The sequence below is a fragment of the Herpailurus yagouaroundi genome, unplaced genomic scaffold (genome assembly GCF_014898765.1).
Source record: "Herpailurus yagouaroundi ecotype Mexico unplaced genomic scaffold, PumYag 67793, whole genome shotgun sequence".
In the NCBI taxonomy this organism is placed as follows: Eukaryota; Metazoa; Chordata; class Mammalia; order Carnivora; family Felidae; genus Herpailurus; species Herpailurus yagouaroundi.
Window position 1 is genome coordinate 3,146,201 of NW_024420586.1, and position 14,062 is coordinate 3,160,262.

General features: G+C 43.6%; 1 protein-coding gene across 6 annotated transcripts in view; it reads right to left on the reverse strand.

The window, feature by feature from the left end:
• The window catches only part of PCYT1B (phosphate cytidylyltransferase 1B, choline), a 135,820-nt gene that overhangs the window by 100,267 nt on the left and 21,491 nt on the right, over nucleotides 1-14,062 (reverse strand). The window contains exon 1 of one of the 6 annotated variants that reach the window (XM_040469028.1): nucleotides 3,598-3,683. The exons of 4 other annotated variants lie outside the window; for them this stretch is intronic. In XM_040469028.1, the coding sequence (XP_040324962.1) occupies nucleotides 3,598-3,651 (54 nt within the window). In that variant the 5' untranslated portion in view covers nucleotides 3,652-3,683. Of the gene's footprint in view, nucleotides 1-3,597; nucleotides 3,684-14,062 lie in introns of those variants that run through there. One more of the 6 variants, XM_040469032.1, reaches the window with a different exon arrangement.

The following is a 14,062-nucleotide window of genomic DNA, read 5'->3' on the forward strand; positions in this document are numbered from 1 at the left end:
CACCCATTAAAAACAATGAAATCTTGTCATTTGCAATGACATAGATGGAGCTAGAATGTATTATGTTAAGTGAAATAAGTCAGAGAAAGACAAATACCGTATGACTTAACTCGTATGTGGAATTTAAGAAACAAAACAGATGAACATATGGGAGTTGTGGGGGAGAGAAGAGAGGGAAACAAACCATAAGAGACTCTTAATGACAGAGAAAAAACTGGGTTGACAGAGGGAGGTAGGTGGGGGATGGGCTAGATGGGGGATGGGCATTCAGGCGGGCACTTGCGATGAGCACTGAGTGTTGTATGTGATGAATCACTGAATTCTACTCCTGAAACCAATATTGCACTGCATGTTAACTAAAATTTAAATTTAAAAAAGGGTGGGATAAAAACACTGTCCTGCTTCCCTCACAGAATTTGGGAGACCAAATAAATATTATGTGAAAGCACTTTGTAAATTAGAATGTGGCATATTCATATAGGGGCATTATTTTCCTTGCCCCTCAAATCAAGAGAGCTAGCCTTAAAAAAAAGAAAATGGATTCTGCAGCATAGATTTTCAGTTACACATCCTGGCGCTTTAAATGAGAATGGCATCATCTGACATCCCCATTATTACCTATGCTTAAGAGAGCTCCAGTGATGCAGGAATTCCAGTGACACTGGGTCGTCTGAAAAGGGGTCATCCCACCCACTTCCTAGCCTTTCCTTCCTGCCCTGTCTGCCCTCCTGGAAACACAAAACACCTCAAGCTGCAAGTTTATCTCTAACAAGCCTGGAAGAGCCAAACCCTACAATACACTTAAGAGGTCCTTTCCCCCTGTGCTGGGTGATATGGGAGTGATATTGTTCATCTCATCTCAATATTTTCTTTACCTTACAGTAATTCTTCCTTCCCTGCCACAGATTACTGAATCAGACGGTGGCGGTGGCGACGAGGAATCTGTGTTTCGGTGAAATCTGCAGGTTCTGCCACTTGGTAAAATTTGAGAACCACCGTCTAGAGCCACACGGTCCCATTGGAAAGCACTTAACCCCCCTTAGCCCCCACTAGGTTCTGGGCCACTTGACAGCTTGGTTCCTAATTGGTCCTCGAATTCCCTTTCTAGAAGGGAATTCTAGATGGAAGGCTCATCTGCTCACCCGCCTATTTAGCAGAGTCCTGGTGTCCAGCAGGGTCCTTGTGGGAGTAATTTTAACGTGGGGGCTTCCACATGCTGTTAAGGTGATTAGCTGAGAATGACCAGTTAAGTCCACAGTATGGAATTAAATGTTCCGTAACCCTCTAGGGGTTAGCAGAGGGGAAGGGGATGACTGTAAAGGGATAGCAGAAGGTAAGTTATGGGGGTGATAGAATTGTTCCCTATCCTGATATAGTAATGGTTACACAAGTCTATACCTGTGTTAACATTGTTAAAAACTCCATGGAGGACATTTGTCAGTACATGCGAACAGCCTTTAGAACATGCATGCCCTTTGACCTAGGAATTCCTCCTGGGAACCTATCGCCAAAGAAATAATCAGAGGAGCACACGAATAATTATGTACAAAGACGCTTAATTCAGAATTACTTATAACAGGCAAAAAAAAAAAATAGAACTTACAGCAATAGGAGTAATGGTTAAAACAAAATACATTCATATGGTGTTATACATGCGTCAGCGGTCATGTTTTTGAAGCCATTCTAATGCTATGGCGACATGTTAACATTACATCACCAAAAAAAGCAGACCACAAAATAAGATACCAAAAGATATGTACATGCCTAGAGAAAAGTCCCACAGGGAAGTACACCAAGATGTGAAAAGTGACATCTTTAAGCTGTGGGATCAGGGGCGATGTTTGCTTTCATTGTTGTATCTTCGTATCTATAACAAGTATGTAAAAGATGAACATCTATTACCCTTTTAGTCAGGAAAAGAATGAACATCACCCCTCCTCCCCAACGGTATGAAGGGCTGGGTATGGGGTCGGGGTGAAGCAGACAGACGTTGGCACATGAACATACACAAAGAGGCAGGGACTCAGTGAAAGGAAACAAGAAAGCTAAAAGCGAGGGACAAGCTGGGAGAGTCCTCTCTCCAGTTGGGATAAGTAGAGGCATCGTGTTGGAGGCAGGCTGTCCAGAAAATCTCCAGGGAGCATTTGGGGCCAGGGGTCCTGAGTCCTGTACCCTGCGCGAGCAGGGCACGGCTTCAGTGAGAGCTCGGCACATCGGCGCTGCCGCTCACATGCACAGCCGTCGTTATCGCTCCCATTTATTGAGTACCTCTTACCTTCCTAGCACTGTGCTGGGTACTTATCCTGGGCTACTTGTAAGTCCCACAACAGCTGAGCAGATAGCAACAGGGGCCCCCCTCTGCAGACGAGGAGACCAACCTGCAGAGACTTCAGCTTAGAAGAGACCTACAAAATGACATTATTCTTCCTACAAGCGGTATGCCCTTGAACAACATCATATTGTTGAAAGCCCATTCCCAAAGATCTGCAGGGAAGAACTGAAATTATCTCTTTAGAGCAGGAGCCCGTGTGAGCCCGATCCCCCCAGGCCTCGCTGTAGTGGACAACGGCCGGCCCGCTGCCACCTGCTCTCAACTGCATCTCTGTGTGAGGGCTTGCTCGGCCATGGGAGACCCCCCAACAGCAGCCCCGGGGAGGCAGAGCTGAGGGGCTGGGAAATTAACAGCCCAAATCCCTAAGAGCTCTCAAGCGGTGACTGACAGGAGCAAAAGTCTAAACACCCCCGTGGGCTCAGCCCTCAAGTGGGATGACTCCAAATCGTGTGCTCCCCGTGGACAGAGGTCCCCAGTGGGATTCAGTTCCACTTGCCATGGTGTGGCTGGCTTGACAGTGCTCCCGCCATCGCCCGGCTTTATTCCCTCGTCTTGCTTGCCCACACTGCTGCCGCTGTTTCCTGGGCTCACTTCCCAAACAAACTGCTGGAACTTGAATCTTTGTCTCAGGATCTGCTCCCGGGACGTCTCCAATTAAGACTATTTCAGCACCCCATCGTAAAGTTAATATCTGTTTCTTATGGCAAAATGTCTTTTATATACTCATATGGATAAAAATGAGCCATAACACCATATGGAAATGTCTGTTCGCCTGTGTTTTTGAAGTAGGCCTTACACTAAGAGTCTTCTTCTTTCAAAACGCCTTTTCTTTACCTTTTTTATTTTCCAATCTTTAGTCCTCCCTTCAGAAAATTTTATGTCCATTGTATAAAAATGTTAGCTCAACCGTAGTGGTAATTTTAAATTATTTAGCTACAGTCTGTATGTCCCTCCATATATTATACTGCTCCTACTATTTATCAAGAATGCCGTATGTAAAACCCCCTTCCAGGGGCGCCTGGGTGGCTCAGTCAAACATCCGACTTCGGCCCAGGTCATGATCTCACGGTTTGTGGGTTCAAGCCCCGCATCAGGCTCTGTGCTGATGGCTCAGAGCCTGGAGCCTGCTTCGGATTTTGTGTCTCCCTCTCTCTCTGCCCCTTCCCCACTCACACTCTGTGTCTCTCTCTCCTTAAAAAATAAACATTAACAAAAAAATTAAAAAAAAAAAGAAACCTCCTTCCTCTGAAATCCCTCCTCCTTACCATCAGTCGTGACTTCACTGTTTCTTCCACCTTCCCTTTTTCTTTCTCATTCATTTTTTCTCATTGCCTCAGATCTACCAAGCAAGGAGCTTATTAAAGAAAGGAGATTGAAAGAGCAACATAAAGTGGACAGAATTTAGTGTTTTCCGGAAGCTATTATGACCTTCTATGGAATTTTGTTACATTCATGGCTCTATTTGGAGCCCCTTACTCAGTTTTCCACATGTGGCTTATGGTTTGGGCCTGCAACCTGACCTAGTCGAGCAAAAAATTCAACCATACTAAGTAATGAAACCCACATATAAATCCTTTTCACCTACTTCGGGAAAATTGTGGTAATAAAAATGTTTTCCATTGTAAAGCATTTCACCCCTCACTTGGTGCTTTTCCACATTAAATTATGTCATAATAGCACTCTGAGATAGACAAGTTTTCATACTGAAAATTTTCAAATGAGCAAACAGAATCAGAGAGGTTAAGTGACTTGAGTAGGGTCACACAGTAAGGGGGACAAACTATCACCTGAATCCAGGTCTCTTGAATCAAAGTTCAACTCTGTTTTCCACTACACTACACTGTCTCCCTTTTTGATGTAGTTGTATTTGCTTTGTTAACAATGCTGCTGAGCTGACTCATGCATATTTCATCATCCAAAATAGCCCCTTCACCGCTTTCCTATTGAATTCATGTAACATGAAGCACTCTTCACTTAAATTCATTCACTTCATTTCCTATCTCTAAAACCATGAACCTGGACTCATTGTAGGTGCTTGCATTTAATTATGACAGAAAAATAAACACAGAGGCATTGCCAGATTCACCAGTGGGTCAAGAGCCAGGCCGATAAAGGCCATTAGGGGGGAAAAAATAATGGTCAGACATAAAAAGTAGTCAGAGCTTCAAAACTTACTTTTTGAAAAACAAAATCAAGAAGATAGAATGAAGGTGCTTTATTTTATCCTTAACAGGGACTTTCTTCCTTTTGGGGCTTCTGTCATAATCAGAAAAGAATTAACTTTCACTCCTTCGTTTGACCAAAATTTATTGAGTCTAAGCACTGTTTTTTTTTTATTTTAAATTTTTAAATTTTTTATTTTATTTTTTTTTAATTTTTTTTCAACGTTTATTTTATTTTTTGGGACAGAGAGAGACAGAGCATGAATGGGGGAGGGGCAGAGAGAGAGGGAGACACAGAATCGGAAACAGGCTCCAGGCTCTGGGCCATCAGCTCAGAGCCTGACGCGGGGCTCGAACTCACAGACCGCAAGATCGTGACCTGGCTGAAGTCGGAGGCTTAACCGACTGCGCCACCCAGGCGCCCCTAAATTTTTTATTTTAGAGAGAGAGTGTGTGAGTGGGGGAGAGGGGCAGATGGGGAGAGAGAATCCTGTTTTAAAATTTTATAATGTTTATTTATTTATTTTTTTTTTTGAGAGAGAGAGAGAGAGAGAGAGAGCGCATGTGTGTGAGTGGAGGAGTGGCAGAGAGAGAGGGAGACACAGAATCAAGGCAGGTTCAAAGTTCCGAGATGTCAGTATAGAGCCAGATGTGGGGCTCAAACCCACGAAACGTGAGATCATGACCTGAGCCAAAGTCAGACACTTAACCAACTGAGCCACCCAGCAGCTGATGGGGAGAGAGAATCCTAAGCAGGTTCCACGCTAACCCCAACACTGGGCTCAGTCCCATGACCCTGGGATCATGACCTGAGTGGAAATCAAGAGTCGGACACTCAACCAACTGAGACACCCAGGCACCCCAAGATTAAGCACTGCTTTAAGGTGCTGGGGAACAATTGCACAGACCCAACATGACTAACCTCCTGCATGAATGAAAATGCCACCAATGAGATGTCATCTTACATCTTACATTTAAAAGATATAAACATGAGACATAAGTCAGAAATGACCAGTCAGGAGCTCCATTTCTTAGCGTTCAAAGACGCCATGCCATAGTGGCTGCGGCTGTGTTTGAGAAGGTCCTAAAAGAGGTAATTTGTTTTTATCTATATGAGATGTGTTTATCTAAATGCTGGTGATCAAAGCAGTTATAAATAAAGTACATTTTGTTTTGCTATAGCAAAACAGATAGGATAGCAGGGCTTTTTTTAATAAATTAAAGTTGCCCTAGCTGGAATAAATCATTCTTATTGACATTAGCAGCTGTGTAGTCAGTAAAGAATTATTGTTGCTATTACTTGGTGGTATTTATAAACACTTTTACTTTCTAAGTGCTTTACAATCACTTATTGTCTAATTAATATCTAATCATCTGTTTACAAGTAATAATCACACATGTAGTGCAGTTTAATCAAAACTCCAAATGCAGCCGCCATCATACTCAAGAATATTGTGTAAATTTTGGTCTCTCCATGATGGGGTTTGGGTCCAGACATATGGCTGAAACAGACACAACAGGAAAAAAATGAATAAAGACTCCTCCCTTGGATTTGAGCACAATTTGGATTCACAACTTTTGCATGTCAAATATATTATCTGAATGTCAGTGGATAAGTAAAAATACAGGTAATTTTCACCACTTAATGGCTCAATTACACATAGAAAAGTTTTAATTTGAGCCACAAAATTGGATGATAGTTTATGATAAATGTTCAAGGGTAGGCACTGACTTCGCATTGGAAGTGTTAGTCACAGTCACCATTTTGGTGAGTATCATGAAAAAGATCAAATGTAGAAAAGGTGGCTCAAGGACCACCAAGGTTAATCTAACACACGGTCAAGTCTAGACCAAGCTGTGGTCAGTACAAACACCTGCCAGTCTTAATTACCTACGGAGCGTAAGTGGACTTACTACCATACGCCCGTCAGTCTCCCCAAGTGTTATTCTAGAAGTAATTATGGCAACCGTGGAAGGATTTTTTTTTTCTGTATGCAGGTGAAGGACGTGCATACTAATGCAGTTTTTCCATAAATTTCCCGACAAGTAGAATTGCTGAGTCAGGCTACTTGCATTGTCAAGGCTTTTTGTGTATGTTTTTCAATACTATTATCAAATTGTCTTGACCAAATTTATACTTCCTCTGGTACTCCTAAAGGGTTGTCTTTCTTGGCTCTTGATATGCTGAAACCAGTTTGCTTCCTTCTTGCATCGCCACCAGATGCGGTTTCCCAGTACAGCAGCAAACACTGCTGTGTCCTGAGGATTGTGCCTGGGGCCTTGTGAACGTGATCCAAACGTGCCTGACTGGCAAGTGAGTGATCAAGGCCACCTGGTGCCACGATGATGGGCACTCATTCACAGGTAGACCGTTATTACAATCCTTGCACTTTATACTGATTTTGAATGGCACGGACCCAAGAGTGAACTCTTCATCTTGCACAATCTGCACCCAGCATCTTTGAATGCTCAAAGAGAGAATGCTCAAAAAGAGACTGAGCCTGCCTGGCTCAGTCGGTGGAGCATAGGACTCGATCTTGGAGTTGTGAGTTAGAGCCCTACGTTGGATGGAGAGATTACTTAAAAATAAGATCTTAAAAAAAAAGAGAGATTTGGTTTTATCTTCTGTAGTAGTTTCCTGTTGCTGTTTGTAACAATGTACTACAAACGTCGTAGCTTGAAACAACACAAATGTCTTATCTTAGTTCTGGAGGTCAGAAGTCTTGACAGAACTCAGCAGGCTAAAATCCGTGTATCAGCAAGACTGCATTTCTTCTGGAGGCTCTAGGGGAAAAATCTGTTTCCTTGCCTCTTCCATCTTCTAGAGCTGCCCGCATTCCTTGGCTCACAGCCCTGTGCCTTCCATCTCCCAAGCCAGCACTGCATCAGTCCAGCCTCTGCTTCAATAGCCAACCTTCTCTAACTCTCTTGCCTGCCCCTTTCACTTGAAAATACCGTTGCGATTCCATTAGGCATTCGGATAATCCAGGATAATCTCTGCCATCTCAAGATCTTTAACTTAATCACATCTGCGAAATCCCTTTTGCCATGTCGAGTGACATAGTTACAGGTTCCCAGGTTCCGGGAAATAGAATGTAGACATCTTTGGGGGGCTATTATTCTGCCTACCACACATTCCTGAGCATGAATCAGACGGGCTATTTCACGTGCGGATATTTGAACAATACACTGCCTATAATTTTAAAACATGGTAATTTGTAAACCCCTGCTCTGTGTCAGGCACAGGCACTGTGCCAGGTTTGCAGGTAAGAGTCAGTGCATAGAGAGGTTAAGTAATTTTCCCAAGGTCACAGAGCTGGTCAGTGGCAGAGCTGAGTTTCAAACTCAGGTCTGTCGGACTTCAAAGCCTGTGTTCATCGTGGGCCGTGGCTGTAGCTCAACATTTCCCGCGCTCTGCTCAATTTGCTCTCCTTGGCTAGCCTTCATGTTGAAAGCTTTTCACTTAGTTTGACATTGAAAGATACAACCTAACCAGATAAAACCTTTTAAGCCCCGATGAATCTCATATTTGACTCATTCAGCAGGTGCCAGTGGAGGATGCCATCAGGAAACACTCATTCACGATGATGTCTCCACATGCTCTAATAAATCTTCCCCAAAGTAGCATCCGGCGGGTTCTTCCTCCATAATACAAACAGAAGTGCGCCTGCCAGGTTATCTTCTCCGTGGGTGAAATGTAAATGTCTGAATAGTATCAGGTGGTGGCAGTGAGAAATAATCTTTCCAACAGCCTACAAGTATACCCACTATCTTATTCTTTTTTTAAATATTTATTTTTGAGAGAGAGAGAGAGAGAGAGAGAGAGAGGATCCAAAGTGGGCTCTGCACCAGTGGCAGAGAGCCCAATGCGGGACTGGAACTCAAAAATCCGTGAGATCATGACCCGAGGCAAAGTCGAATGCTTAATCGACTGAGCCACTCAGGCGCGCCCCGTCTCCGCTGTCTTATTCTTGAAAAAAGAGAGCCTGACACTTTAGGAGCCTCATTTCGTGTGTTAATCAAGTTTCTCATCCTCTCTGATTTACTTCGTAAAGTTCTCAGCCTCAGTTGCACATGACAATCAGCTGGGGAGCTTTCAAAACTACAGAAACCTGGTCCCCACACCCGGGAGATTCTGGCCTCACAGGGGTGGGTTGCAGCATCAGGACTTTTAAAAATACAGAATGGGGATGCCTGGGTGGCTATGTCGGTTAAGTGTCCGACTTGGGCCTCAGGTCATGATCTTGTGGTTTGCGGGTTCGAGCCCCACATCGGGCTCTGTGCTGACAGCTCACAGCTCAGACGGAGCCTGAAGCCTGCCTCAGATTCTGTGTCTCCCTCTCTTTCTCTCTCTCCCCATCCCCTGCTTGTGCTCTCTGTCTCTCTCAAAAATAAATGAACATTAAAAAAACAGACTTTAAAAATGCAGAACAACAACAAAAAAGGTTTAGAGCCACAGAGATGAAGTGAAGCAGAGATGATGAGAGACTTTATTAAGACATAGGTTTTGATGCTCAACTATTGGACTCACTTTTTGCCAAGAATGTCTGCTTTGTTTGCATCGAAAACAATAAACCCTATTAATGTATGTATCCCAAGAAGGCGGCCACGTAAAAACCTTCACTGTGTCCAAAAGCAATCGTTTGAAACACCTACTCTACTTCAGTGCCAGGGGAGGGGCTCTGTGGAATGGCTCCCTAATGGCGCTTGACAGTAAGTGTAGACAGTCAATGTGCTTCCACTGAAGCCCACTCTGGCTACCAGAAGAAATACTCTTCGGTAAGTAAGTAAGCAAGCATGAGATAAGCACACTTTGAAAGAAAGATAGTCCTTTATTTCCTCAAAGTAGCCTGGAGAACCTCACCACACCACTCAAGTGTAGGAATTCAAAAGAAACAAAACCATCAGCATTAAACCATGGCAGTCCCTAGCGTGTAAAATACTACCCTTGCTCAGAACGTTTTTGGAATAAATCTTCCGGAATTTGCATCACAGAAATTTTATGACGCCACTTCTGAAAATCAGTTTTGGGGGCTGTAGAGCATGCAACTCTTGATCTCAGGGTTGTGCGTTCGAGCCCCATGTTGGGTACAGAGATTATTTAAAATCTTAAAAAGACAAAGAGTTTTTATATAACCAAATCAGTATTTTTTTTATCCAAAGTGGTATTAACCAGATTTCCAGAATTACTATTCACCTATCAAACTATCAATTGGCTTTAGGTTATTTCAAAAATGTAGGAAATAACCCTCCAGGATGATTGATTGTGCCCTCTGTTGACATCCAAGAAATTCCTGAAGGGCGAGAGATCTTAAGTGACAAAGGTGACCCCAAGGCTCTAAGGTCAGTTCTTTAGAGCAGAGGTTCTCATACTTTAATGTGCATAAGAATCACCCAGAGAGTTTGTTAAACTGCTTTCCCAGGCCACACTCCCAGAGATTCTAATCAGTAGGCCAGGGTAGGCCCTCAACTTGACTTTGAGCAACACTGTTGTAGAGCAAAACTGAAGATAAAAATACAGATGTGAATGTATGCGTTTTACTTTCCCGTTTTCAAAAACAACAGAAATTGTCCAAAGGACTCAGGAGTCAACTTGGAAACACTCTTGTCTGCCTAAGATGAAAAGTTGAAGCATCGTTAAGGATGAGAACTGCAATGTATTGAAATCCATCAACTGTGTTTAAATCCACCAGTTCATAATACTATAGAACAGAGTCCCAAACAAACCAAAGACGTCAGTTGTCTGCATCGGCAGCTGCAAGGGGTCACAGGCGTTATTTTGAAAACTGGAAGCCAGAGGGAAAGAATCAGGCATTTATCTTACCTTTTCTATACAAACGTACTTCTGAGTGACCCAGTAGTAAGGAGAAACAGATCGTCTTAGAATGAGTAATGAAAGTATGGAGGTAATGAAGAAGGTAACGCACTAGACTCTCCCTGTTTTCAAACCCCTCGTGAATGAGTGGATCTAGGCATGGGGCATCAACAGCTGCCAGCAAGACAAAAAGACAGACAACCGCCAATGTCATACACTCCAGAGAGAGACACACGCACCACCTATCAAGTAGTTTCCCAAGTAAATAGAACCTGGTTTTGATCACACCTCTTGATCCAAGACCAATTTATGGGAAATAAAGAAGGGATAAAGGAGTACATTAACACCACAGGGATGCAATCAGCAAAATCCAGATTGTAGGAAGCTCTATAGGACAAACTTAGTTGCTGCAACCAAAAAATTGCAAGAAACCTAAGGATTAAACAAGATCTAAAAGACACAGCCATCAATTGCAATGTAAACCCCGTATTACTAGGATCACAATTCAAAACACTGTAAAAAAAATTACAACGTGCATGAGACAATGAGAAATTTGGACAGTTTCTGGATGCTGTAGTAGGATTATTAGTAAATGTTTCAGGTATGATACTGATATCATGTTTACGGATTTTTAAATTTTTTTTAATGTTTATTTACTTTTTTGAGACAGAGAGACAGAGTCCGAGTGGAGAGAGGGGACAGAGAAAAGGAGACACATAATCCGAAGCAGGCTCCAGTCTCTGAACCATCAGCACAGAGCCCGATGCGGGGCTCAAACCCACAGACCATGGGATCATGACCTGAGCCAAAGCTGGATGCCCAACCGACTGAGCCACACAGGTGCCCCATGTTTATGGTTTTTTTAAACTTTATTTTAGAAATATGCACTGAAGTATTTGCAGATGAATTATATTGTGTGGGTGTGGGGAGTGGATAGGGCTCTAGATGACAGCTTCTAAACTGGCTGCAACTTTGTCCCCCCAGCGTACATTTAGTGATGTCTGGAGATATTTTTCTTGACCACGTGTGTGTGTGTGTTGGGGGGGGGGGGCGGGTGATGCTCCAGGCATTTAGTGCTAAACATCCTACAATGCACAGAAATAGCCCTCCAACGTGGGGGAATGGGTCTGCGCTGACACCCTGCCTGACAACATTGAATGTGTCCACATGGCTAGCGCTGGCCAAGACTTGAACTGCGGCTCATCTGAGTGTGCGTCAGTCGGCAGAGGCAGACCGTGAGAGGTGGGAGGCCTGTTAGGAGCTGCTAGGAGGCCACCTCCTACTTGTCCCTATGTCCTGCTGAGAGACCCCCAGGAAGCAGTTCCTAACTGCCTCTTGAGTTCTGCTGAGATATGGGGCTTCTGGCCCTGTCCCCCTCCGCATCAGCCCTGCGGAGTAGAAAACCGGTTAGTTGCCATCTACAATGGGCTCCTCAGCAGCAGGAGTCTAGAGGTCATCTGGCCTCTTTTGTTGCCCTGCTGTCCTTGGCGTAGGGGACAAGGACCACAGGAAGCTGGCACCGGTGGTACATATCTTTCACTAAGTAAGTAATAAACTTTCCAAATCCCAGAGCGACTCAATGTACTTTTACCAGTCAAGTCAGTCAGAACTCAGCTTTAGTTTCCCCTTGTCTCGTGTGTGTACAACGATCTGCCCAAAATGTCAATGCCAAGGTTGAGAAGCTCTGCATGAAACAATATTAGTAGTGGGCTGATTGTTATTGAAGCTGCACGACAAGTACATGAACAGCACAAATGGGGAGATACTGTTTTGTCTAATTCTGCATATGTTAAAAACTATTGATAATACAAGCTGTATTTACAATTTGTTTACTTTTTTTTAAAGTAGACTTCATGCCCAGTGTGGGGTTGGAACTCACAGCCCTGAGATCTAGAGTCACATGCTCTACTGACTGAGGCAGCCAGGCACCCCAAAAGCTGTATTTCTTTTTAAAAAGATAAAAATCGGTCACCTTGCTTTATGAGATGTCTAACACTTTAAGTGCACGTACTGAGGCAATCTGCAGATGGGAACAAATTTGCCATCAGGCTTGTAGTTCCACTACCAAATTACAAACTGCGTTCTTGAGCAAATTATGTAACTTCTCTAAACCTCAGTTTCCTCACCAATAAAATAAGACTAATTATGCCCCTGAGGGTTTCATAGGGATTAAATATAAGTGTTTAGCTGAGTGTTTTACATATATACCTTTCTTAGAACTCCTTCCTTTGTTCTTTTTGTTTGCTACTCTTCAATTCAGAAATGGAAAGAGCTCTTCTTGTCACTTTGACGAGTAATTTTGATCCAGCCAATTTCTTTTCAAACCATTCCCTGGAAAAGTGTAGATGGCGCTGGTATAAAACGTTTGGTTCTAAGGGTTTAAAACAACCAACTCGGAGGCTGAGTCGCTCACTTGGTTGTGCATCTGACTTTTGATTTCCGTTCAGGTCGTGATCTTGGGGTTGTGAGATTGACCCCTGAGTCGGGCTCTGCGCTGAGTGTGCAACCTGCTTGGGATCCTCTCTCTTCCTCTGCCCTTCTCCTCCACCCCCTCTCTCTCCTTCTGTAAAGTTAAAAATTAAAAAAAAACAAAAAAAAACCCAACAACAACAAACCCTAGAGGGACCCCAGAGGAATGGGGAGTAAGAACGTATATGATTAATTCATTAGTTCTCAATCCAGGATGATTTTGCCCCACAGAGGACATGTCACCATGTCTGGAAACATTTTTGGTTAAGACTTGGGTGGGGCGGTGCTACTAGGCTATACTGTAGAGACCAGGGGTACTGGCTAGAGACCAGCGATGTTGCTGAACAACCCACTATATACACAGGATTGCTCCCCACAACGAGGAATTGTCTGGCCCCCAATATCATCAATACCGAGGTTGAGAAACCCTGGGCTAACGTGACCAAAACTCCTTGATGAAGCTTTTCGTAGATAATTAACTTTACCTTTCTTTGTTCTTCTTATCCACACATACAGGTTATTAAAGACATGCTCAGGAGAAATCATTCAAAATGTGATTACTCTAGCTCTGTGGCCCTAATTTGTTATTCATTTCTTGAAGAGAAAAAAATCTGAGTAGTGTTCTGATTTTATTGCCTTTGAGTTTCAAATAGCAAACTTGAAGCATGCACTGATTACCTTCTTAATTAATAGGCTGTGAAGGCAGGGCATCACTTTATTAACCAGTGGGAAGGAGGTACGGTCTCTCAACAGCTTAGTAGTCTTTATTCCCAACTGTGACGCCAAAGGGGGAGGATTGGGATGAAGGGGATGCAGACAGCGCTCCCCAACAGATATATTTTTCGTGTTAAAATAGTTCACCTTAGTTTCAATGACACCCGCCTACAATGTCGTTATTCAGTAGAAAACATTATGGATAATTTGCCCCCCATCCCACATCCACCTTTTAAAGTCAAGATGCCTGGGGTGCCTGGCTGGCTCAGGTGGTACAGCGCGTGACCCTTGATCTCAGGGTTGTGAGTTCAAGCCCCATACTGGGTACAGCGATGACTTTAAAAAAAAATAAAGGGGCGCCTGGGTGGCGCAGTCGGTTAAGTGTCCGACTTCAGCCAGGTCACGATCTCGCGGTCCGTGAGTTCGAGCCCCGCGTCGGGCTCTGGGCTGATGGCTCAGAGCCTGGAGCCTGTTTCCGATTCTGTGTCTCCCTCTCTCTCTGCCCCTCGCCCGTTCATGCTCTGTCTCTCTCTGTCCCAAAAATAAATAAAACGTTGAAAAAAAAATTTT